Below are 26,632 nucleotides of genomic sequence, written 5' to 3' on the forward strand. Positions count from 1 at the left end.
TGGCTCGCTCTCTCTGTCTCTCTCTCTCTCTCTCTCTCTCTCTCTCTCTCTCTCTCTCTCTCACACACACACACACACACATACGGCACAGCACAGCCAGAGCATGTGTCCAGATCAGACTGGGTTCCTCAGAGGTGAAATATGGGAGATGCCCCTGAAGCATATGGGTTGCTGATTGTTCTGTTAAGGAGTTTAGGTTTAGGCAGCTAGCTGGAGAGGTTTGTCTTATGTTGAGGACAGATGCCCTTCTGTCTTCTTTCCAAGGCCACCAGACAGTCACCAGGACCCTGTTAGAGGAAGGATCCAAATTGAGGTCTCTTCTTGGGACTTACAGGGGAGGCTTCAGATTGAGTCCTATGTCCAAGTTGACTCAAGAGTGTGAATGTGGAACATCTTCTGATCTATCTTTGAAGTTCCCGGTGAGAGTAGAACCTTCTAAGGGATAAGGATGGCCATGTGTAGTATTTCTTGGAAGGTGGTAGGCAGAGAGAAAAGGTTACTTGTTAGGAACCACTATGGGATTTAACTTTTTAGTACAATTGGGTCCATTCTAGTCTCCCTAAATCCACCCCCTGGAAAATCAGAGCAAGGTGCTAGCTTCCTGGCACCCTGTGACATCACCTTGAATGTCCCAGAGCTGCCTTTCTTCCTGACCCTGACAGTGCCTAATGCCCTGCTTTGTCTTCCTCCAGGAGCTCATGGGTGAAGTTTTCAGAGAAACACTGAGTGAAGAAGAAGAGGAGGACTTTCGACTAGAAGGTACTTAGAGTCAGCTGCTCTCTTTCTGAAGCAGTGGGGTGGTGTGAGGGATATGTGGTCTGCCACTGGCCCCTCATATACTCCAGAAAACCTACAGACAAGACACTTGGTGAGGGGAGTGGTGTGGACTGGAATGGAGTGAAAAGGAGAGAAAGCAGCTCTTCACAGGTCCAAGCATAGATTGGAGTCAGTTCAACCTGATTCACATCCTGGTTCCTCTCTGTATTAACTGTAGGACCTTGGACAAGTTGTTTAACCAACCAGCCTCTCCCCTTTCTCCTCTGTAGCTCTTGCTCCTTCATTCTTCAAGAAGAAGCACCACATTATAGAAACATATTAGAGTGGAAGGTTTGTTGGCCATCAGTGCTTTGGTTTGATTTTGGACACGCCACACCACCTTTCTGACCCTTAATTTCCACTTCTGTAGAATGAGAGGAATCTTGGTATGGTGCTATAGGATCAGCCATGGACTGCTAACCACAAGGTTAGTAGTTCAAATCCACCAGCAGCTCTTTGGAAATGCTGTTGTTGTTGCTAAGTACCTTCGAGTTGGCTCTGACTCATAGCAATGCTGTATAGGGTTTCCAAGGACCATCCGGTGGATTCAAACCACCAGTCTTGTAGTTCAAGCTGACCTTGCAGTGCAACGCATTATCCTGCAGCACCACACCAGGACCATACAGGGTCACTAGAAGTCAGGCACATAACAAAGAATGAGAGGAGAGCTTTCTCCTGCTTAACTTGCAGAGTGGATATAAGAAGCAGATGACATCTTGAATCTGACAAGTATTTGCTGAATGAAGTAGCGTTGCCATTTTTTATCCAGAATTAGAGAAGAGAATCACCAATCTGGCATAGCCATGGACAGTGGGGACTGCTCTGCTGAGGCAAGGGCAGGCAGCTAGCTGGAGAGCTGGGATCCCAAGGCTAATGGCCACTGAGGACTCTAGGTCTTGGGGGCTTATAGGGCCTGAAGAAAAGATCAGACCATGTCAGGTGTTACTGAGGGGAGCCTAAACTAAAAATGCAGATTCTCTGGCTTTACCATAGAACAAGTGAGGCTGAATTTGCATGCTAACAAGTTGCCCAAGTGAATTCCAAACAGAAAGTTTGAAAAACCATGTGTTAAGAGGTTCTCTCAGTTGCTCAGAAGTTGGAAACAGGTTGGGGTTCCATGTTTCTATCAAACATAATATCATGGTAAATTAAACCTTGCTCAGCTATAAGCAGGTCTCCTGGACAGAAAGCTTTGTCCACCTTATGAAGTGTTTCCCCTGAGTGTTTTCTGTGGAGCTGGCACTGTCATTCAGGCATTCATCCCCTGAGCTCCCCCAAGCCTCAGCTGTCATCCTTGGCACTGTGGAGAGATTCCAGGATTTGGAGCCTAGACAAAGTCTGCAGGGTATAGGCTCTGGGAATCAACATTTATTCATGGATTTCAACATTCATTCCATTTACTTCTTCATTCACTCATTGACAAATTCATTCTTTTGTCTATTCAATAACCACTCATCTTTGTGTCCATCCACATATCCACTCATCCATCCAGCAATCTCATCCAGTCATCCATCCATCTGTTGCCCTATCATGCACTCTCTTCCCTCCATTACCTATTCACTCATTTGCCTTCTCTTCTATCAGCCATTGAGCTCTTGTCCCTCATCCATCAACCAACCATTTTCCATCCTTCATTGATCTAGTTATTTATCACCCATCTATTCATTTCTTAATCCATTTAACCATCTTTCACTTACCATCCTACTTGCCATATAAGGAGCCTAGGTGGCTCAGTGATTAAGGATTTGACTGCTAACCAAAAGGTCAGTAGTTCAAACTTACCAGCTGCTCCATGGAAGAAAGCTGTGGCAGTCAACTCCTGTAAAGATTACAGCCTTGGCAAATGTATGGGTCAGTTCTACTCTGCTCTATAAGAGTCAGAGTGCATTCCACAGCAGTAAGTTATTGCTTAGAGTCAGAAATTACATTATTTTCTGTTTCATTGAGTCTAAACCTGAATTCAGGTCATTGGTTTCAAATGAGATGTCTTTACCTACAAATGGACATGAAACAGCCTGCCCACAGAACCCATTTTCCTCTGAAAGGGGGGTCACTTTGCCTAATGTCTGTGTTCAGAGCATGAGCCTTTCTTCAGAGCAATAAAAGGAGCACTGGCCTAAAGACGTCCAATGATTTGGCTCCCCTCCCAACTCTGGCAGTGCCTTGCTGTGTGATCTTGGTCAGGTCCCTCCCTCTGAGAGTCTCCCTCTCTTTGTACTGTTGTGAGTAGGGGTGTGGAACTGGACTTAGTGGACACTCAGAGGATGTAGGGAGGACAAACCAGTGTGTCAGGTGGGTGGGTTGGAGATAATATGAAGTATGCCAAGAGTCCCAGCTGCTGTCAGGGGAAGGATTGGTGGCCAGTCAGCTTGACACAGCAGATCATCGCCTGGTGTGTATCAAGCTTTGACGGCAGCCTGAGTGCGTTTCCAGTTGCTGGTGTTGTCCAGGCACCTCAGTGGCCCACTGATGAGAGAAGAGGTCGGGAGTCACTAGCCTACCTCTGTTTCCCAACATGGAATTTGTCTTGGCTACTGCTGGTCAAACTTTTCAGGCCCTTTCTTCACAAAAGCTTACATAGGAGTACAAAATGTAAAATAGAACAGGTTGCAGAAAGATGCATAAATATAATATCTTTTATGCAAAAAAAGACACTATCCTATATTTCCTTTGTTTTTATTGTTGTTAAGTGACATCAAGTCAGTTGTGACCTATAGCAACCCTGTACTGGGTTTCCAAGGAGGAACTGGTAAGCTTGAACCACTGACCTTGCAGTTCAAACTGGCCTTGCAGTCCAGTGCATTAACTCACAGTGTCACACCAGGACTTCATATTTTCTTTGGGTATCATAAAAACCAAGCCCCAGTGTGGCACTATAGGATAAACACTGGACTGCTGATCACAAGGTGGAATGGTTCAAACCCACCAGCCACTCTCGGAAACCCTATACAGGATCGCTATGGGTTACAACCAACTCTACAGCACTTAACAACATCATAAAAACCAGTTTCCACAAAGTCAGTTCTGACTTGTGGTAACTCCATGTGTGTCAGAGTAGAACTGTGCTCCACAGGGTTTTTGGTGACTGAGTCTTCGGAAGCAGATCACCAGGTCTGCCTTCTGAGGCACTGCTGGTTGGACTTAAACTGCCAACCTTTTGATTAGCACCAAAGTGCGTTAACTGTTTGTGCCACCCAGGTAGGTACTTCTTGGGTACCGTGTATATAAGTGTGTAGCTAGAGATCTAGACAGATAATAGCTGATTCCTTCTGGACTTGGGAGAAGACCAAAATTAAAAAGCACTGTTATAAAGGACTTAAGTATTATTTGTAATTAATGTTTTAATTTTTACAAGAATATGTAATCCTAATACTTGGTGAAATTTAAATTAATGACAGCGTTAAACCCTAAAGGAAATAACTAAATAATAAAGCTGATGTAAGTGTGGAGCTGCTCTGGGTTAGTCCCGGTGGGGGCCTGGACCTGCCTACTGGACCCCTGAGACTCCTTAGAGGGACTCAGGGCCCTCAGTGGTCTGAGGCCACCCATCTCAGAACGAGGGAGATAACTGTGGACTGCAGCCACCATACAGCTGGACTTGGTGAAAGAGGTACCCACTAAGTCCTGACCTTGAAGAACCATCACCTGCTTAGGGACCTGGGGCTGTGGGTTACCCTCTGTGCTGCTGGCCAGGGGGAGAAGTAGCTGAATCCTGAATCTCTTCTTTGTCTTCCTTTTGGCCAAGTTCCTTGCCTCTTGGCTGGCTGGAAGGCTGTTTAAGGGAGGAAAAAAAAAAAAAAAAAAGGACCATCTGAGGCATGAAGATAAAAAGAAGTGTTTTGGCCATCCCAGGAGAGGATGACTTTTTTAGCTCCTGCGTTGTTATGTAAAGCCGCCCCTAATCCACTCATTTTAACTGCCTTAACAGGCCAGCTGGGAGCTTGAGGGCTGGGAGATTAAGGCTGGGCTTGGTGTGGGGTTGGGGCTGCAGAGTTCCTTTTGAACTGTCTAAAGAATAAAGTAAACATCAAAAGCCACAAGCTCTGTGAGCTGGCTGGGTGTGGCAGGGCTAGGGAGGTAAGTCTTCTAGGGGGAGAAGGGAAGAAGGATCTAGCAGGGATCTGAGGACAGGAGGGATGACACCCTCACATTCACCATCAGCATTCAGCTGGCACCAGGTTGTGGTAGCCTGTGACTTGTACTGAAAAGTGAAACTTGGTGCCAGTCCTGTTTGCAGATCTTTGTTACCCTGAGCCCTCACTTACTCCCTGACTCTACATTCAAAACCCCCCACCTAAAAATATGGTTGCAGACCCTTTCTCTGTGGCCTTCTCTGCCTGTCCACCCAGTGCTATTCCTGCCCCTGTCCGGCCCCTTGGCTCAGTCCTGTGTCTCACCCTCTAGGCCTCTGCCCACTGCCCTGTAACATCCTCAGTATCTGTTCTCACAACCTCTTAAACTGGGGAGAAAGTGGGCCTTGTACAGCCTGTTTGATACTCTGTGGAAAACCAACTCTACAGAACCCAGGCCAGCCCACTGGCCCTGCCCCTTATAAAGGAGGCTCACAAAGCCACTGATGTCAAGTAAACCTGCCCCTTCCAGGCTCCTACACTGCTGCTGGCTTGACCCTGCGTATCCATCAGGGTTTGTGGGTAGCTCTATTCCCCAGCCTGAAGGGTATTGCTGGCCTGCTACATGGGGCTGACTGAGACCCTGAGCCTCACAACCTGTCCAAATCTGTGCAGGCCCCAAACTTTGTCTTCCTTCTCAGTCCCCAGGCATGCCCTGTCTCCTTTATTCTGATTCTGGCTTCATCACAACTCACTCTGTGACCTTGAAAAAGTTACTTAACTTCTCTGTGCTTCATTTTCCTGATTGGAGGCAGTCCTTTCCTGAGGGTTATTGTAAAGGCAGTGAGGTAATTCATGTCCTGGTCCATAGGCTAGAGCAAGGTGTCATGAAACTTACCATGTCATATACTACCAGTTGCTATTGAGTTGATTCCAAGTCATGGTGACCCCATCTTTGTCAAAGCAGATCTGTACTCTGTAGGGATTTCAATGGCTGCTTTTTCTAGTGTAGATCACCAGGACTTTCTTTCTAGTGCCTCTAGGTAGACTTGAACCTCCAACCTTTCATTTAACAGCTGAGGGCATTAACCATTTGTACCACCCGGGGACTCCAGTTGTTTATCATAAAGTCCAACTTCCTTTACGAGAAACCAAGCTGTGTTTGTAATGATTTACCTATGTTCTAGATCAAAGAAAGTCTAGTTTCAAAGCACTTTAGCCCTATTGTTATTGTTAAGTGCCTTCCACTCATAATGACCCTGGATAGGGTTTCCAAAGGTGTCCTGGAAGAATCAAAGTTGGCCCCATGAAGTCACTGAAATAAGGTATTCCCTCCCCTTGGGAGGCCTTTTGAAGTTGGAGAACTCTCATTTGAAGTTGGAGAACTGACCCAAAGAGGAGAAATAGTTTGCCCAAGGTCACATACAAACTGAGGAGAGAGCCCCTACCAATCCAGCAGGTGTTTACTGAGGTCCTGCTGCATGTGGGGCTCCTGCTGGGCCTTGTGTTCACAGCCTGCTGTCATGGTGCTCAGGTAAGGGAGGTCATGGTGACTCGATAATAAGCCAGCAAATGAGCTCATACATTTCCTGTACTCTGTGAAGAGGTAAGACCCAGTGAAGAGGAGGCATTTCAATTGAGATACAGATTCCAGGAAGAAGTCACCCATGGAAGGATATGGAGGGAGAGCAGACAGGAGAAATGAGCAAAACATGAAGATGGAAGGAACTTGATGTGGGGAAAAATAGAAAGGAGTCCAGTGTGATGTGAGGATGAGGATGGGTGGTCACCCAGGTTGAAGAGGAACCACTGGAGAGTTTCAATAGGTTGGATGCTAAACTGTGACTTCCATTTTAACAAGAAAATTCTGTTCCAGGATGAGTGGACTATGTGGTGGGGAATGAAGGGACATGTAAAAGCAAGAATAGGAGGAGCTATGCAGGCAAGAGGGACTGAGCACCAGCCGAGTGTGGAGCTGGTGAGAAGTGCATAAGTGGTAGAGGGTGGTGACGGGCCAGTGGTAGCTCAGTAATAGATTTCACATCTTGCCTTCTTTGTGGGAGACCTGGGTATGAATCCCAGCCAGTATACCTCGTGCACAGCTCTCAGTGGTCTTGTCAGTGGATGTGTGTGATGTTGGATAGGTTCCAGTGAAGCTTCCAGACTAAAACAGAGTAGGAAGGAAAGCCAGAAGATGTACTTCTGAATATCAGACAATGCAAACAGTTCCATCCTCAGTTCATCACTGAGACGGCACAGGACTGAGCAGTTTCCATGACTTGGGGGTAACTTGATGGCAGCCAACAGCAACAACAGAGTGTAGTGGGATTGAGGAGGTGGATAAGGGAAAGAAAGTGATCATAGATGAGACCTTAGACTTCTAGTCAAGGAACTAAGGATACTAAAGTGGTGTCACTTCAAAGGTAGAGGTTTTGGCAAGTGACAACCAAGACTTCTGTTTTCAAACATGTTGGCTTTGAACATCTGTGAGGAGATGCTGAGTAGACAGAAGCCCAAGTATGTAGTTCAGGGAACTGTTGGGCTAGAGATAGAGTCAGAACTTCTGGGCAATCACAGTGTGTTCACTGGAGAGCAGCAGGAACCAGCCTGAGGGGACAGGAATGTCACAGCCACTGGGTTCTACCCCCTCAGTTCAGAGTCTGTCCTATGAGGGTGCGTCAGTTGACCCTGACTCCACTCTGCTGAAGTCCCCTGGAGAAGCCTGAGTTTCCGAGCAGTGACAGAGAACAAGTGAACTTTGTTACCTAGGCAGTTTCTCTCAAGTCTGTTCTTCATAAAAGCTCAGCTTGAACAGTGGAAATTCTGACTTGTGTCAGATACTGAGGAGGCTTTAATAGTTTCAAGTAGCTCAGGGTTAGATTTTGAAAGTTGAATTTCGTCACATGTTTTAACTTGGGTGGAGATGGGAAAAGAGTGGAAGGGACACGATATTTTTAGCCCAAAAAAGGTTTTTTTTTTTTCCCTCTCCCTCTCCTAGCACTTTCCCCTCCCTCCCTGAACAGATGTTTCTTCTCAATCCTATTCAAACCTCAAAGCCAAGCAGCCATCAGACTTGTGCTCTGATGAGAAAAAGGGCCAGAATGCTATTTGTTATGAAGGTTTTCTTTTTCCTCTCTTCTTTTCCCTCAGTTACAACTGGTCCTAAAGTGAAATCTACTAACAGTAAGATGCAGCCTGGAAAGGCAGGATCAGGGAGAAATAGACCCTGAGTGGCATGTCTGGTCCTAGGAAGGGTTAGATGCCCATGTGGAAAACTTCAGGACCTACCCAAGAGACTACTGTAGTAGGCTCATGTCTACTTGGATTTTGTTCTTGTTGTTTTTCCTGAAAAGCAGGAGCTCAAAAGTGATGGATTAGTTAAGTCAGAATCCTTTTAGTGTTTTTGGAAACACAACTCAAACTTGTTTAAATTTTTGGCTCATGGAATTAAAAAATCCTAGAGTAGATCTTGCTCAAAAAAGCCTGACTAGATTCAGGGGCTCAAGTCATGTCATCAACACATTGCACACTCACACGCATGCACACTCTTTCCCACATGCACACACATACTAACACAAGCACATGCACGCATTTGCACACATATACTCACAAGCACACATACTCTTACACAAGCACACACACACACACACACATGTACTCACACATGTATGCACACACATATTCATAAAAGTACCATATATGCTCTCACACAAGTCCACACATAACATGTATGTACGTGCAGTTCATACTCTCTCATACACGCACACACATACATATTCACACAAGGAAACACATGCACATGCAATAACACACACATACTCTCACACTTGCAACATATACAAGTTCATACAACCATACACACATGCACATGCATACTCTCACATAAACACATACCTACATGTGCCCAAATACTATTACACAAGTACACACACTTACATATTCACACCACTCACACACTCAAGTGCATACATACACAAGTACTCACACACACATATACTCACACATGCATACTCTCATACAAGTACACACCTACATATGCACACAGTACTATCACACAAGTACACACACATACTCATGTAAGAGCACACATGTACACAAATACTCTGATAAGTTCATACACTCACACACTCAAACATGCACATGGATACTCTCACCCAGGCATACACAGTCTCACACATGCATACGGTCACACACATGTACACACATACTCTCACACAAGTGCACACATGCATACTCTCACACAGGTACACCAGTCATACTCACATGCGTATTTTCACACACGTGCATACTCACAGAAGCATACACACTCATACGCATGTATGCTCTCACACACTTGCACACCCACACACATTTATATGCATATAATTACACAAGTACACACTCATGCATGCACACACATACTTTTGCACAAATACATGCATACAAATAATCACATGCACACACATACTCTCACACAAGTACACACACATACACAAGGTTAAATCAAAAGTATTGTTGCAAAATCACAGAAACCATTTTTAAACAAAAATACAAATTGCAAACCTGTTGTTTCTCAACATAGCCTCCATCTATGTCTTCTAAGAAGGGGTTTCCATCTCTCTAACCCTTCCTGGAATAGTTCTGCACTCTTCAATTTACACCACATCAAAACAGAAGTTTGGGCATCCTTGAGGGACTCAAACCATGTTTCTTGTCAATGTTCTTTGAGTTTGGGAAAGAAAAGAAATCCAAAGGAGCAAGATCAGGGTTGTAGGGTGGATTGGGTCAAATTTCCCAATGAAATTCTTTGCTACCTTAGAGAAAGAGCAGGTGCATTGTTGCCAACAATATACTCATTCACATGAACACACATATACTCTCTCACACACATAGAAACCACCCAGTGGTGCTGTGGAAAAAGACCTGGTGATTTATGTTTATAAATAGTAATGTCTTGTGCCATCAAGTCTATTCCAACTGATTGCAACCAACTAGAAAAACTTCCCTTTGAAGTAATTCTAGCCTGTAGCACACGAGTTGACATGCTCTACACACATACTCTACGCTCCTGTGCTTCCATTCACACACACACACACACACACACACTCAAAGGCACACACCCACTCTTTCACGCACATGTTTTCATGTACACACACTCTCTCTCCATCTCTCTATCACCACCTGTCTTTCCCTCTCTATAATCTCTCCCTCTGCCTTCCTGTGTTAGCCTCTCTCCCGAAGATGACAAAGATAGTTGCCACTAGCTCTGGTCTCTCACATCCTCTGAGCTCAGCAACCTCAGAAGAGAGGTCCCCAAACCCAGCATTTCTTGCAGAAGATTGACTCTCACTTTACTGACCAGAGTTGTTGTTGTTAAGTGCTATCGAGTTGATTCCAACTTATAGCAACCTTGTCCAGGCTGTAAATCTTTGTGGAAGCAGAAAGCTTCATCTGTCTCCCAAGGAGCCAACCTTGTGGTTCGCAGTCCAGTGCTTATCCTATAGAGCCACTGCACTCCTAACAAAAATAATGCATAGTTCTTTTATGACCATGAGCATATGTAATCCTCCCTCCACAAATCAGGCAGACTGAGAGTTGGGAAGGAGTGGCTCCTCGAAAGGAACCCTGATTCCTTTACTTGGAAGAATGGTAATGATTGCTGGACAGGTATGAACAGGTGCCAACTATTGTGGAGTGACAGAGTGGGGACAGCTGTGTCTAGGAGCCAGGAGCCTGGCACTTTTGCTGTGCTTCCACACCTGGGCTCAAATCATGGTTCTTCTGCTTACTATATTGTTCCACTAAATATATATATATATATATATATATATTTTTATATTGTTATATTGTTATATTGTTATATTGTTATATTGTTATATTGTTATATACTTGTTATATACCTATGCAATGCAACAGGAGTCCTGGTGTGGCACTGTAGGACAAGCACTGGACTTCTAATCACAAGGTTGGAAGTTCAAACCCACCAGCCGCTTCTTGGAAACCCTTTACAGGATTGCTATGAGTCAAAAATGATTCCATAACACTTAATAACAGCAACAACGTTGTGCAACAAGCACTGTACTATGTGCTGGGAGTACAGCAGAAAGATTCAGACCATAAAGTGGGTAATGATAGCAATGGTTACAATATGTTGTTGCTGTTAAGTGCTGTCGAGTTGATTCCAACTCATAGCAACCATGTAGAGGGTTTCCAAGGAGCAGCTGATGAGTTTGAACCATTGACGTTGAAGTTCAAACTGACCTTTCAGTCCAGTGCTTATCCCAAGGTCAAAAGATGGAAAGAAATTCTGTAAAGAGATGAGACAGAGCGACAGCAGCAGCAGCCAATTATATGTCTGGCCTCAGAGAACCACATGAGGCCTTTGGTCTCAGAGGTAGGATTTTAAGAAGCCCCTTAGTAGCACAAACAATTGACTACTAACACAGGACTCCTGGTGTGATGCTGTGGGTTAATGCATCAGACTTCAAAGCCGTTTGAACTGCAAGGTCGGTGGTTCAAGTTCACCAGCTGCTCCTCGGAAACCCTATACAGGGTCGCTATGGGTCAGAACTGACTCAACGGCACTTAACAACAACAATGACTAACCTAAAGGTTCTCAGTTCGCACCCACTCCAGTAGTGCTGTGGAAAAGGACCTGGTGATCAGTTTTTATAAATAGTGATGTCTTGTGCCAGCAAGTCTATGCCAACTGATTGTGACAGCGTAGAAAAACTACCCTGTGTAGTCGTTCGAGTCTGTAGCACATGGATTGACATGATTTAGAATTGATTCAGTGGCAACACATTTGGTTTGAACTTAGGGTGGTGCAAAATTTGGCAGATTGCGTCTACCCAAAGTTGGAAAAAAGGTCTGGTGATCAATCTGCTTCCAAGCAAATCAGCCATTGCAAACCTTGTGGAGCACAGTTCTACTCTGGCATAAATTAAGTTGCCGTGAATTAGAATCAGCTTAAAAGGAACTGGTTGGTGGGTTTTAAGGAGGAAAATGGCTTGATCAGTTTTGCTTTGTAAGCTTATTTTCTTCTGCTATAAAACAAGAAGGGTGCCACACCCCCGTGTAGTTATTAAGAGGATTTAATGGAATCAAGTATGTAGCAGATGAGGAGCATACCATCATCCCTTAAATGTGCATGACAATTACTAGCTTCGGCAGCAGCTCCAGAACAACCCACTCATGTGTGCCAGTGTTTACAAAAGTGTGCATCTCCTCACTTTTCCAGAACCCTCAGTCCCCAAGGAGAACCTGGTACAGATTATTCAAGAAACCATTTGACTTGGAATGTACATATGATATCTTTCTCTTTTTACTGGCAGCAGCTTTACCCATCTAATCATATTTGACATAGGCTAATATTAAAGTTCATCTGTATTCCCTCTAACAGCTGCTGTTGCAGGGTTGGGGACTTAAAACATCCTGGCAAGCCACCCTGAGACTAAAATAATTACGCAGATAATCCATATGTGTGCAATTGAGAAATGACTATGGATAGGTTAGGAAGCTCTAGCTTATGCTGAATCTCAAATTGTATTAACTAAGAAAGATTTGCCAGGTAACTGGGCTGAGAAAGGAGTATGGCATACATTGAAGGATTAGTCATTTTTGGTCTTTAGTGGGACTGACTTAGTCATAACTCTGTTAAAGATTTCAGTCTCTTTCCAAGTTTAACCTCAACCAGGTCTTTCTGGATTGTGTTAAGATTAACTGGCATTTGTGATATCATCTAGAGTTTGGATTTTAGCTTAAATATGAGATTCAGTAATAGACCTACCCTTTTTCAGCCACCAGTCCTATGCCAGTTCCCAAGCTCAATCAAGCCGGAATTTATGTGTGTTTCTTATGCAGCCTGCCTTATCCTATCCTATCCATATGATTTGGTGCAGTTCAGAAACTGTCCTGGAAAGCCTGCTCGGAGTGTGTATGGAATGTGCTAGGCACTGTGGTCAGCCTGAGTGTAGTAGCAAGCTGGGCCTCAGTACTCAAGAATAGTTGTAGTCTAAATGTTCAAGAATTATGACGAATCTGCAAAATACCTCATAACATTGATGAACCTGGAGTACTTTATAGTGAGTGACATTTGTCAGTCACAAAAGGACAACTATTGTATGCAACCACTATTGTAAAAGGTCAAGAAAAGGTTTTCACACTAAAAGAATCATTCTTTGATGTGTACCAGGAAAGGAAGAGAGAGTAAACTCACTGGCTAGAGAGTTGTTGTTGTTGAGTGTTATCTAGTCGGATCTGACTCATAGTGACTCTGTATTGGGTTTCCAAGACTTTAAATCTTTGTGGAAGCAGAAAGCCTCATCTTTCTCCAGCAGAGCTACTGGTGGGCTCAAACTTCTGACTGTGGTTCACAGTCTGTACTGTATGAATGGGTTAACCGTATGGATGTGTTAACTTGGGTGAATGAGAAGGAAATATACAATTAGAGGGAGGCTGGCAAAAGAATGATGAAGGCATGGGAAGACATTGGAAAGAATGCAAGAGTTAAAGATAACAGAGGTGAATACTGTTATATACACAGTCTTGCAACAATGGTGGTCTACAGTAATATACATGGATCAGCACACAAGCTGAATGGGTGTGGGAAGGAAAGTGGGAGTGTACCCACAAATATATAAAGGTTTGACAGAAGATACTTGTACATGGGTATTTATTTACCTTTGCTACAAATACATCCATGAGTGTGGCAAAGCATACAGGTGCAAAATTATGAAAACTTCTTAGATGTTACCAGACACCCTGAGGAGATGAGTTACTGGACCTAGAGGCTAAGGATCATAATCTCAGGGTATACCATAGTCAGTTGGTATAACATAGTCCTCAAAGACAATGTTATACAGCCTACTTGGATGAGTAGTGACTGAGATCTTAAAAGCTCATGAGTGGTCATCTAAGGTGTAACCATTGGTCTGTCTTCTAGCCAGAGGAAAGAAGAGTGATGAAAATTGAAGTTGGTTGGAAACAGGCCAGTAGACTAATGGACCATATGAACTTCAGTCTCCATGACCCTGAACCCAGAAAAACTAGATGGTGCCCGTCTGCCACTACCAACTGCTCTGAAAGGAATCACATTACAAGGCCCTAGATAGACTGGGGAGAAATCTGGAACAAAAGTGATAATCATAAAAAAATACCAGGCATTCTGGTCAGATAAAGACTGGTGGATCCCTAAGATTGTGGCCGTTGACACCCTTCAGATGTAGATCTGAACTCACTCCCATGACTCAATTTTCAGCCAAGCAATAGATAGGTATGTAGAGGAAACAACAACATTATTAACATGCAAGCACCATAGAATGGTAAACCATTCAAGATCAAATGGGCAGCATTTGCTCAGGCATAAAGTTCAGAGTCCTGTAGGATCAGCAATGGACTGCAAGTTTAATTTGAGCTGCAGGGTTGGTGGGTCAAACTCACCAGCTCCTCCTTGGAAACCTTATACAGGGTTGCTTAGTCAGAACTGACTCAATAACACTTAACAACAACAAAGTTTAGAAGGGTTGGGAAAGGTGGTATGAGAACAAGAAACACAAGGAAGAAGCAGAATGAGTAATATGCTATTGAAAGGATTGCAATCATTGAGATGAAATGAAGTGCATGATTTGTTAAATGTTAAACTAACAATCTGCTCTGTGAAACTTCACTCAATTCACATAAAAAAGTTTTTTAAAAATTGTAATTTTCATTTGGTTAATAATCTTATATAGCCCTGGTGTGGCACGGTAGGATCAGCACTGGACTGCTAACCACAAGGTTGGTGGTTCAAACCCACTGACTGCTCCTTGAAAATCCTATACAGCGTCACTATGAGACAGAACTGACTTGCTGTAACTTTTGACAGCAAAACCAATCTAAAGGTTGGTGGTTTGAATCCACCCAACAACACCATGGAAGAAAGGCCTGAAGATCTGCTTCCATCAAGATTACCGCCAAGAAAGCCCCATGGAGTAGCTCTATCCTGTAATACATGAGTCAGACTCCATTTAACAGATTTTTAGGTGGGCACATGTGACAGGTGCATGTGTAGAGATGAGAAGATCCTGATAGCATGGTGCAGAAGAAAGTGCTAGATGAAATGAAAGTAGACAGTGCCCTGATAGCTCCAAAATGCATTTATGCAAACTTGAAAATGGTGCCTCTCCTCAATACACTTTTCGGCCATCTGTCCAGAAACATCATAAGCTAGTCACAAATCTGCTATGTCCATCACTTGAACATTGTCTCCTGGAGTGGGTCAGAACATACAGATCCCTGACTCCCAAATGACCTGAAACCCAAGGGAGAGCCCGGGGTGCTCACCCCATTGCCAGGCCACACAGGGTCTGGGGCTGCTGTATTTCACAGCCCTTCTTCTTTTCATGCCGTTTGGGTGGCGTCAGCTGTCAGCAGCTCAGACTGGGTGGGCTATGCCATCCTGCTGCCTGGGTCACTGCAGTTTGCCAGAGTAAACAGTCCTGAGAAAGTGACCCGGGCTTTCCCAGCATGAAGTCCCAAATGAGCTGCAGATGGGACTCCAGGCGGGGCATCAAAGTAGACACCATTCAGGTATCCCCTGGCTCTCCCCAGTGGCTGTCCAAGCACACTCTTCTTCCTCCCTGCCCACCCCCCTTTTTTTAAACTGGGGGTGGGGAGAGGGAAGAGCCTGTCTTTGATCTCAGCAGAGGAAAAAGTCTGTTCTATTCAGGCTTTTGACTAACACAACAGTGTTTAAAATTTAACTTCGCTTAATTAATTAGTAATTCTGTTTAATGCTGTCTGATCTCCCTCCAAAAGGTATTTTGAAGCTTGAGCAGGGAACATCAAAGGAAGCTGGGTGAAGATGGTCAAGTAATGCATTTAATCTGGCAGTTGCTGGGGGTGGAGAGATGCCAGGTTGGAGCTAATGTGGGAGAGAGTCATCATCTGGTAAATACTGCAAGCTCCTTGTGGCTTCCTCAAGAAGCAGCTCCACATACTGCCTCCAGAATTGTTTGAGCTCACACTGTGTTTTCAAGAATCGGAACTGACAGTTTTCTCTCCCAGGGTCACTATGTGGATGGTTGGGCAGTCTGAGCAGCCAAGTGGCTGCTGAAATCCAGTCTGCACCCTGGGTTTTGTTTGTTTGTGTGCTGTGGTAGAGGCATTGCTGCATTCATGTGAAGCAACAGTCCACAAAGTAAAGGGCCTGATAGTAAACACTGTAGGCTTCATGGGCCATGGGGTCTCTGATGCAACTGCTCAATTCGGCTGTAGAGTGTATGCATGAGCTTGGCTATCTCTTAGTAGAACATTGTTCCCAAAGCCAGGTGGTAGACTGTGGGCTGATTTGGCTCTGGATTGTAGTTTGCCAGCCCCTGCCCTAAGTCATCCAAAGATGCTTCCTAGATAGTGGAGAAGCTTTGCCTTCTTCATAACTCCATCCTTTCCTTTCTATGCTCTTCAGCCTTTTCCCCTGCTCTCCTTTCTTCCATCAAGTTAGTGGCATTAAGACTTGTAACTAAAGGACAAAAAGGCATTTTGGGTGGGAACAGCAGGGGAGTTTAATGTCCTGGTGGGCCACAGTCCTACTGCCCCTATGGGCTCACTATCCATAAAGCAGTGTGAGTGTCTGGGTGATTTTTCTGAGCTGGGGCAGAAGGGAGCTGCTGGTGAAGAGGACAGTGAAGACCCTGGGATCTGTGGATAATGGATGAAGAGATTGAGGGAGATGTTTGCCACTTCCTTGGTGAAGAGAAAGAAAGGTCGGCCAGGGAGGCCATGAGGAAGAACTGTCTCCTGTGTGTGCCTGGTGGGAGGAGGGAAGTGTTGCTGAGAAGGAGCAAGCAGGGACAGAAGTTTCTTGTCTTTGGGTTTTATCAAGTGGAACTTGAAAGGCAACATTGAACCTGAAGGTGGTTTTCTGATAATTTCCCTTTGAACTTGAAGTTTGGTTTTGATAAGGCTGGTTAGCTTGCATCTCCAGCCAGGACCTCTGCAGAAAGAGGCAGCAGCTTTGAAGATGGAGCTGGACTTGGTTTTTCTTTGTATTTTCCCTTTTATTTTTTTGCCCTGGAGGGTGAATGAAGGATGTTGTGGGCTGTGGTATCATTGTGGTTTATCTCGTGGGATTTTGGGGTTGAGGAGTGTTGTTTGGATCTGTGCTGTCAGCTGAGGATCATGGTTCATCTATGTCTTTTGTAATGCCAGCATTTACTGTGCATTTACTGTGTGCCACTGGCTACTGTGCTAACTTTCTCTTTGCATCCTCTCAACAATCCCATGAGGGAGAACCCTATTTTCTACATTTTGCAGATGTGTGGACTGAGCTGCAGAGAAGTTGATCACCTTGTTCCAGATGGTCCATCTAGACTGAAAGCTTCACTTAGTGCTGGGAATTGGGAGCGACCCAGCTCTCTGACTCACTCAAATAAGCCTCTCAAACTTTTTGACTCATTGCATTAACTTTTGAGTGAGAATGACAGCAGTCCTTCCTTGCCGGCCCATGACAGCAGCAGTTCTTGTCCACTGTTGATTTGAGATGGAGGGGTCAGGGGTGTTCCAGGATGTGTGCTTGACTATTCATGGGCCACATGTTAATCACCCACCTGCCTTCTCTGGAGTTGCTCCTTCAAGTGGGACTTAGGGACTAGATGGGATACCTCTTGCCTTTGATCTGTTACTTGGAAGGGGCAGGGAGGACAGGACTTTGTTTGCTCCTTCACATCATAAGTCAGCATCCATGACTATCCCCCAGCAACCATCCCAACAGTGAGGATGCCAAGTGCCCTAGCCCCAGTCCTTTCGGAGTCAGATCTTTGAAGGGGCATCCCTCATTGGCCTCATTATGTTCATCTCCTCTCCCAGTTCCAAGGGAGAAGCTGGGGCTTGTGATAGGGGTTGGAGCCTCAAGCCAGGTTCATGATGACATTGGGGAATTCTGGCAATGCAAGATGGAGGTACCCTACTACACCCTACTCTGAATGTTCAAGGGGAAGAGAGGGAATGGACACTGGCCTTTCTATCTCCCATCCATGTGGAATGGTGATCCAGAGTCCCCAAATCCTCAGCTCCTTCCTCATCTGATTGTACACCCCAACCCAGCCTGAGTATACTTGAGATGATGCTTTTGTATCCATTTGTATTCTAAAATCCTAACTTTTGAGAAAACTTAAGTGTTTTGGTTTTCTGGTGCCACTGTAACAAATATAAGTGGGTGGAATTACAGAATTTTATTTTCTCACAGTTTTAGAAGTTAAAATTCCAAATCAGCATCTCAGTCCTGCTAATTCCTTCCTTCTTGGTTTCTTGGCTTGTAGACAATCCTCATGTGACATCCGTCTCTCTCAGAATGTGCATGTGTCTGTCTGTCTCTCTTTATCTCTGTTGCTCTTTACATAACTCAGAAGTGATTAGGTTTAGGTTCAGCCCTACAATGATCTGACCAGAATTGACTGATTATATTGCATTACATCCACAGTTGTTGTTGTTGTTATGTGCCATGGAGTTGGTTCCAACTCATAGCAACCCTGTACAGGGTTTCCGAGGCTGTAAATCTTTACGGGAACAGAAAGCCTCATCTTTCTCCCGCGGAACAGCTGGTAGTTTCAAACTGGTGCCCTTGCGGTTCACAGCCCGATTCATAACCACTACGCTACCAGAGCTCCTTCCACAGTTAGGAGGCGCAGAATTTAATCAATAACACTTAGCTTCCAGCTATCCCAAATCATGAGTGTAAATACGGGTCAGGCCTGACGTTGTATAAGCTCATGGCCTGATCCTGACCCACAGTGGCAGCCAAGATGAGAGGCAGTGTGGAAGCACTTTAGATAGCTTCTGGAAACAGCCCCTGGGTCCTCATCTGCAAAGCTGGGGAATGTGAAGATGGTGGAGGCAGGAGTGGGGAGCTGCACAGCCCTCCCACACCTAGTTTTCTGACTTGCTTCTCGGTTTCCAGAAAGTCCAGCTGTGCCTTGATCTCTGGTGGAGGCAGCTACCCAGGCATCTCAGCAGTTCAAGTGGCCTTGATGTTCTCAAGGCAGTGTAGGGAAAAGCCCTTTGGGTAGGCGTTCATCTGTGAAAGAGAGCAACAAAAGTCACTGCCCCAAGGAGCAGCTATTAACATGTTCTAGAAAAGCAAGTCCCAGGCAAACCAGGTTCCCTTTATCAGGCAGAAGGAACCAATGAGTCTTGCGGCAATTTTAAGATGTGAAGGAGTTTTTAAGGCTGTGGTCCTAGGTCAAGGAAGGTGGTGGGTACTACCCTGAGCTACCCTTCTGAAGCCTCCTGGGGCATTTTACAGGAAAAGAGAGTGAGTAGGTGACAAGTTGTCATACCCACTGTACCAAAAACTAAAGACACACAAAAGACTTTTGGCAGAGGGCACAGACTCCCTGGATGAGCAGAAGCTGAATGAAAGGTCTATACTGGAACAGAATGAGCTGCCTCTCACACGAACATTGTGTGTGCTTGCTTTCGTGTGTGTGTGAGTATACATGCATGTGGGCATCTATAGGCATATGTACCCTGGCCCTTCACCAAACCATGTAAGTCCAGTTGCTGCAACTCCTGATGATCTACCAGTGCCTTTGAACAGAGACAAAAGTATCAGCATGGAAGATAGACGTACTCTGCAGAAAATTGGTCCTGATTCCTAAGCTCTCCTAAGGGGTCCACAAAGCACCCCTGCTCTCATCTGCCTGCCCTTTGGCCTACACAGCTCTCTGTGTGGTTGTGCACATCTTGACAGCACCTAGGCTGAAGGCTGCATCTCTGAGCTGGGAAATGGGTGCAAAGAGCAAAGCCTCAATGGCCAGTGTGGACACAACGTGGGGGTCTCCTCTAGGCCAGAGTGATATTTAGACCCCAGGAAAGGGGCAGGGCAGGAACAGATCCCATACCGCACCTAGGGATAGAGCCACAGGGGAGCCCCTCCTGCCAGACAGTGGGACTTCCCTTCATTCCCTCATGCTTTCTCGCTTGTCCCTGCAGTGGCCCTGCCGCCAGAGAAGACCAATGCCCTGGGCAGTGCAGATGAGAAGAGGATGGACAGAGCCAGTGAATCCTGCCCAGGCTCTAAGAAGCAGCTCAAGTTTGAAGTGAGTTTCCTATCCTAGTGTCGAGTCATGCTTTTCTCTCTTTGGAGTGATACTTTAGGAGGATGGAAACTGAGACCCACCCAGATGTGAAGGCCCCTCTGTGGGAGACCCATCTCCATTGTGCAGCCTCTGCACATACAGTACTCACCAGAGCAGCCAGCTGAGCTGTGGCCTAGTGACACAGGGGAAGGGCGTGGAAGTGGGCAAGGGAGAATGTGATTTTGTTACCCCATTGTGTGATTACTTCCCTCTCTGGGCCTCACTTGCTGGTGAAACCTGCCTGCCAATCCCTGAGGCTGTTTTGGGAAACTACATGGGGGCTTGCAGGTGGGGCTGTGATTATCAGGAGGCAGGGGGCTTTGGGGAAGTATCTGGCCTTACCCTATCTGGGCCACCATTTTTCTGTGTGGTCCATAAGAGGAGTAGCCAGGGGTCCAGGGCAGGCCCTCCCAGAGCTCAGTCTGTCCATCCTACTCTCCTGCTACCCCACCAACCCCAGCAGTGCATTAAACAGGATTCCTAGTGTGACACTGTAGGACAAGCACTGGACTGCAAGTTCAATCTGAACTGCAGGGTCAGCAGTTCAAACTCACTAGCCACTCCTTAGAAAACCTATATAGGGTCACTGTTAGTTGGTCACATTAGGATTGGAGGAAGACTCATTAACAACTTGCAATATGCAGATGATAAAACCTTGTTTGCTGGAAGCAAAGAGGACTTAAAATACTTACTGATGAAAATCAAAGACCACAGCCTTAGGTATGGATTGCATCTCAATGTAAAGAAAACAAAAAATCCTCACCATTGGACCAGTAAATAGCATAAATGGAGAAAAGATTGAAGTTGTCAAAGACTTTATTTTGCTCAGATCAACCATCAACACTCACAGAAGCAGCAGTCAAGAAATGAAATGACATATTACATTAGGCAAATCTGCTGCACACGACCTCTTTAAAGTATTCAAGAGCAAAGTTGTCAGTTTGAGGACTAAGGTGCACCTGGCCTGAGCGATGGTATTTTCAATAACCTCATATCCATACTAAAGTTGGACGGTGAATAAAGAGGATCATAGAAGAACTGATGCATTTGAGCTATGGAGTTGGAGGAGAATATTAAAAGTACCATGCACTGTAAAAAGAACAAACCAATCTGTGCTGGAAGAAGTATAGTCAGAATACTCATACTTCAGACGTATTGTCAGGAGGGACCAGTCCCTGGAGAAGGATATCATGTTTGGTAAAATGGAAGGTCAAAGAAAAAGAGGAAGACCCCTAACGACATGGATTGGGCACAGTGGCAGCAGCGATGGGCTCAAATGTAGCAACAATTGTGAGGTTAGCACAGTGTTTCATTCTGTTGTGCATACCATTGCTATGAGTCAGTACCAACTTGATGGCACCTCACAACAACAGTATGAATTGGAACCAACTCGACGGCACTTAACAAGAACAACATGCACCAAACGGAAGTGCTGGTGCGGCGCTGTAGAAGAAGCACTGGACTGTAAGGTTGGTTCGAATTGCAAGGTTAGCAGTTCAAATCCACCAGCTGCTCTTTGGAACCAACTTGATGACACTAAACAACAGTCAGTCTGGATGCCAAGAGATGCCCAAGCGAGTCCTAACCCTGTGTGCATAGAGCTAACTGGCTTCTCCTGCCCCTTTTCTCCCGCCCTCCTTCCCCTTCCTCTCCCCTACCTGAGGAATAGCCCTAAAGCCAACATGTCCAGGTTCAAATCCTAGCTGTGTCACTTTAGATCCCTTAATGTGTGAGCTGTCTTCCATGGCTGATCTGTAAAATAGTGGTAGTCACCGTGTCAGTCTCACAGGGATCTCATGAGAACCAAGAGCTAACGTATCCCAAGTGCTTTGAGGGTTGTCCCATCCTGGTTACCAAGGAACCCCACAGCAGAGGACAAAGCATGCCCGTTCACTCATGGAGGGGAGTGCACAGTGTGACCAGGGGGCAGATGAACAAACCGGAGCCACAGGAACTGTGTGGCTGCGGATGTTAAGGCCTGTGGGAGCTTAGGAGGGGTTTGTCTGCACAGGAGCTGCTCATTGGACACTCTGTTACTCCGACGCCTCCATGTAGTGTCCAGAGGAGGCTGGCTATTCAAGATGAGGCTTTGCATGTAGGGCTAGGAGTTATGAGAGGGTGATGCACAGGGGCGTGTTGGGGGTAAGGAGGCCACTCAGGCAGAGGGGACACCAGGAACAAAGTTTTGGAGATGTGGCAGGACCACCCTGTGCATGGGAATAGCAAACGGCACTGTAATGCATCAGAGTCCCAGGAAGGACACAGAAAGGCAAGACGATCACAGGGCCCTGGATACAAGGAGCTGAAGAGCAACAGGCCAGCCAGCATCTAATTGAAGAGCTAAAGTTGCCAACTTCTTCCAGGAGGGCCCCTCCTCCTTATCCTGAGCCCCTGAGGCCCCTGCTGGGTCTTCTGGGGGCAGAGCCCTTCAGCCCTGTAGAGCCCTTCAGCCCTGTGAAAGGCCTTGACCCAGATCCCTGGAAGCCTGATGGGGTCTTTCTAGAGCAGACTGGCTGCCTGGAACTCAGCAGTGGTCCCTGAGGAGGACTCACCCGAGTAGTCCAAGTCAGGTCTGTGGAACCAGTTGAAGGGGCCAGAGAGAGGAAAGCAGGTAACTGCTCTGTGCATGTGTGCACTCCAGTCATGCGCACACATGGATGTTGTGCCTCCAAGAGCAGAGCGGACACTTGGCAGGTATCAGACACGAATATTACAACTGAGGGAAGGTAAGCTTTGAACTCAGCATGGGCTGGCTGGAGAACTGCTGGAGGGAAGTGGCTCCAGGCTGTATAAACCAGGGTCAGGGACTTTGCACTCACTCAGGCACACCCCTGCCAGCGTTTGGCGGTGGGGCTTTTTGCTCTTCCTGGAAGGCTGAGCCTGCCCTCGTGCCTGATATACAGGGCTATCAGTTCTTGCTTTCAGTGACCCTTGGGGATCTTAAAGGCCATTTGCAGAGACTTTAAGAACTCTGAAACTCAAGCAGCCTCTGCATGACTGGCACTAGTGCCAGGGCCATGCTCCTCCGCCTCAGATTCTCTGTGGTTAAAGGAGAGAAGATGATTGTGTTTATTACCATTGCAGCAAGGATACTGCACCAAGCAGTTCCCCCAAACAGACCCTGAACAAGTGGGTGGGAGCAGGTAGTACATTTGGGAGGTGATGCAAGGGAGCAGGGAAAGAGGAAAGTCAGTAAAGTGTGGTTTGATGGGTAGGTCGCAACCTCAGGCAACTGGGGCTCATCCGGGCTGGGGATGCTCCAAGGAGCACTGTAGGATGTTTGCAGATATCCCTGTCCTCACTGCCCTGGGTTGTCTCTGAGGGCATTCAGTCCCTGGTCTTCAGGCTACTCCTGGACAGAGAAACAGAACCTTGGCATGGGAGACCTAGAACTACTACCACAACTACAGAGAAACACTGAGATAGAACCTCATGGGATAGATCTTGTCATTTTCCATCATGCCTACAGGGAAACTGAGGCCACCTGCCCAAGGTCACATACAGTGGAGGGCTGAGCAGGGGCTGGGCCTAGGCTATAATGTCCATGTCTCCTGCCTTTTTGTTCAGAAAGCCCATCCTGGGAGTCTGGCCCAGGCTTTCTTGTCTTCCAGTAGCATCTAGTCTAGGTTCAAATTCAGCCTTCAGCACGCCCACCCCTGTGGACCTGGTTCTAGCTTCAGGTCTTTCTCGCTCTGTTCCTCCTTCCCATAGGGCCTTGGGAGAGGAGTGGTAGGGAGGGGCTCCTGCCCCTGCCCCTGTCTCTGGGTGAGGCACCCACTGACTAGTCGGTGGTCCAGCTGGTAGGTGAACACACCCACCATATGTTTGTCTCAGGAGCTGCAATGTGATGTGTCTGTGGAAGAGGACAGCAGGCAAGAGTGGACCTTCACCCTGTACGACTTTGACAACAATGGCAAGGTCACCCGAGAGGTGAGTGTCTGAGAACTGCCTGCCACTTGACATGCCCTCGGGCACCCCACCAACACTGCCCCTCCTCCCTGAAGTCAGTTCCTGTCCTAGAGTCCCCTTTTAAGTTATGGCTGTAGCAGACAGTGGCTGGGGAGGGAGATGAGAGAGAGGGAGAGAGGGTGTAAGGTTGCTGGGAGAGCTGGAGGGGGTTCCAGTGGTGCCCTGGGATGGGGAGAAGTGACAGGGGAAGGGGCAGCTGGAGGCTCTTGTACTGCTCCCACCAGTGAAGGGGCAGGGAGCAGGCTCAGATCCCCAAGACCTCCCCAGAGACAGTCCCCAGCCCCAGTGGAGTCCTGTCCAGCTTCCTTCTCTCCTGGGTCCCCAAGCCTGAGTGGCAGGACTGGAATCACCACAGCCACTCTGCCTAGGAGATGGCAGATTAGGTGGGTCCTCAAAGGCCATACTCGGAGTCCTAGCTTCTGATCAAGGCCACCTCACAAGCCTGTCCTGCCTCATCCCTCTTCCTCCATCTCTCTCACCTTTCTCCATATCTGGGCTAAGCACCTACCGTGTACCTGTGCCCAATTCTGGGCATACAGGGGAGTAATCACAAGCTGGGATGTGGTCAAATCCAATAGCCAGCCTGATAAGGGGACAGCCCTAAACAACCAGGGAGTAATCACAAGCTGGGATGTGGTCAAATCCAATAGCCAGCCTGATAAGGGGACAGCCCTAAACAACCAGGGAGTAATCACAAGCTGGGATGTGGTCAATGGAGTAAACAAACAGGTGGTATGGCAGAGATTGGTGGGAGTGGCCAAGATAGAGGTGTGGTGTGAAGGATGCTGGACCTGAAGGAGCAGATATGCCTCGGGGTGTTGGAACTGAAGGAAGCTGGCACAGCTGCTGCCTGGAAACCTGGATTTGAATCCAGGTTCTACTGGAAACCACTGGAGGGTGGCTTTAAGCAGGGACACGGATGGCTGCACGATCCCTGTGGCCCCGGGCCTTTGCATCATCCAGTTACTGTCGTGTGTCTTTCTTCCTCTCTAGGCAGACAGGCCTCATTGCAGGCGTGTGTCCTGGGGTCAGCATGACCCACCCTTGGCCTCCAGAGCTGTTCTCAGAGAACTGTAGAAGCTTCCCTGTCTCTTAGCTGAGTATTGCTTCTCTGTGGATAATGCAGGAGATGCTGGCCTTTAATGCCATCACTGGGGAGAGCTGGCCAAAAAAGTCCACCTCCTCTCAGCCAGAAATTTAAATGATGTTAGAACAGGTTGAGACTCTGGAATGTAAGTGACACTACTACAGAGCTACAGTGGTCTGGTAGCTGGAATTTCCTCAGGGACACTGGTTTCACAAGGCCAGGATCGGCAGAACTTGCTCTGCTCAGCTATTTGCTCTTATTCCTTTCTTACCAGGCAGGCTGGCCCGATGGTGGCAGCAACATACTGACAGACAGATCTACCCTATATCCCATCCTCTTGGAAACCCTCAAAGTAGGAGTATCAACACATGTTGATCAGCTCTGATGATGTCATGTGCCTGGCTTAAGCCAGTTATTTTTGCCCTGGGTTCATGATGCTTTAGTTGGCCAAGCCTGGGTCATGTGTTCATTCTGGACCCTGGGAAAACTTATTTCATATACAAAACCTACAGACTTCAAGTGATGAGGTGACTCACAATATAAAACAAGTGAACCATCATCATAAAAATGGGGAGTAGATGCTGAGCAGGTAAAGGCCCCCAGAAGGGCATAGCGCTTGGAAGCTGTAGAGACCCATCTTGGTGTGGAGCCCCTCCCTGGAGCAAGGGGATGGGTTTAGGTAGCATATCAAGCCCATGCCAGTGATGACAGATACCAGCAGTGATGTGGATAGGGGGTTGGGACCATATAGTTATAGACGGTGCAGGGCACACAGCAGGAGCCTGAGACAGTCACCTATCCAGCCTTGATTGATACTGCCTCTGCACTGGATTCTCTGCTTTTTGTTGTGACCTCAGTTTCCCTCTCTATAAAGCAGGGTCCTTGAGTTCTTGAAGTCCGTGACAGGGTCACATCTGCTAATGCAAGCATGCCTATTGTGTGTCAGGAGTTGTACTCATTCCAGAAGCAAGGAACTGCTCCACGACAGCATAGTTACTTTAACAGGGACATCCACCACAGGTTTGTTAGTTGTTGTTGGCTGTGTTGAGTTGCCTTGACTCATGGCAACTCCAATGCTCAAGCAAAGAAATGCTTTCAGGCCCTGTACCATCCCCGTGATCAATTGCAGACAGGTCCATTGTGATCCATGTTGTTGTTGTTGTTAAGTGCTGTCGAGTTGATTCTGACTCATAGCAACCCGGTGTAGGGTTTCTGAGGAGCAGCTGGTGGGTTTGAACCGCTAACCTTGTGGTTCAAACTGACCTTGCTGTCCAGTGCATTAACCCACAATGCCACGCCAGGACTCCTTGTGATCCATAGTCTGGTTTTTAGAAGTAGATGACCAGGCCTTTCTTCTTGTTGTCGTTGTTGTTGTTAAGTGCCGTCGAGTCGGTTCCGACCCATAGCGACCCTGTACAGGGTTTCCGAGGGTGTAAATCCTTATGGGAGTAGAAAGCCTCATCTTTCTCCCGTGGAGCGGCTGGTAGTTTCGAACCGCTGACCTTAAGGTTCGCAGCCCGATTCGTAACCACTACGCTACCAGAGCTCCTAGTAATAGTATATAAACTGTAATAAGACCGGCTCAGCATCATAGC

General features: G+C 46.6%; 1 protein-coding gene across 1 annotated transcript in view; it reads left to right on the top strand.

Moving 5' to 3' along the window:
- Positions 1-26,632, top strand: part of NKD1 (naked cuticle homolog 1 (Drosophila)) — a 143,297-nt gene that overhangs the window by 108,444 nt on the left and 8,221 nt on the right. The window contains exons 4-6 of the mRNA XM_006873719.1: positions 693-759; positions 19,836-19,942; positions 23,816-23,911. Coding sequence (XP_006873781.1) covers positions 693-759; positions 19,836-19,942; positions 23,816-23,911 — 270 coding nt within the window. The remainder of the gene's footprint in view (positions 1-692; positions 760-19,835; positions 19,943-23,815; positions 23,912-26,632) is intronic.

This window comes from Chrysochloris asiatica, unplaced genomic scaffold (assembly GCF_000296735.1).
Source record: "Chrysochloris asiatica unplaced genomic scaffold, ChrAsi1.0 scaffold00251, whole genome shotgun sequence".
NCBI classification, from domain to species: domain Eukaryota; kingdom Metazoa; phylum Chordata; class Mammalia; order Afrosoricida; family Chrysochloridae; genus Chrysochloris; species Chrysochloris asiatica.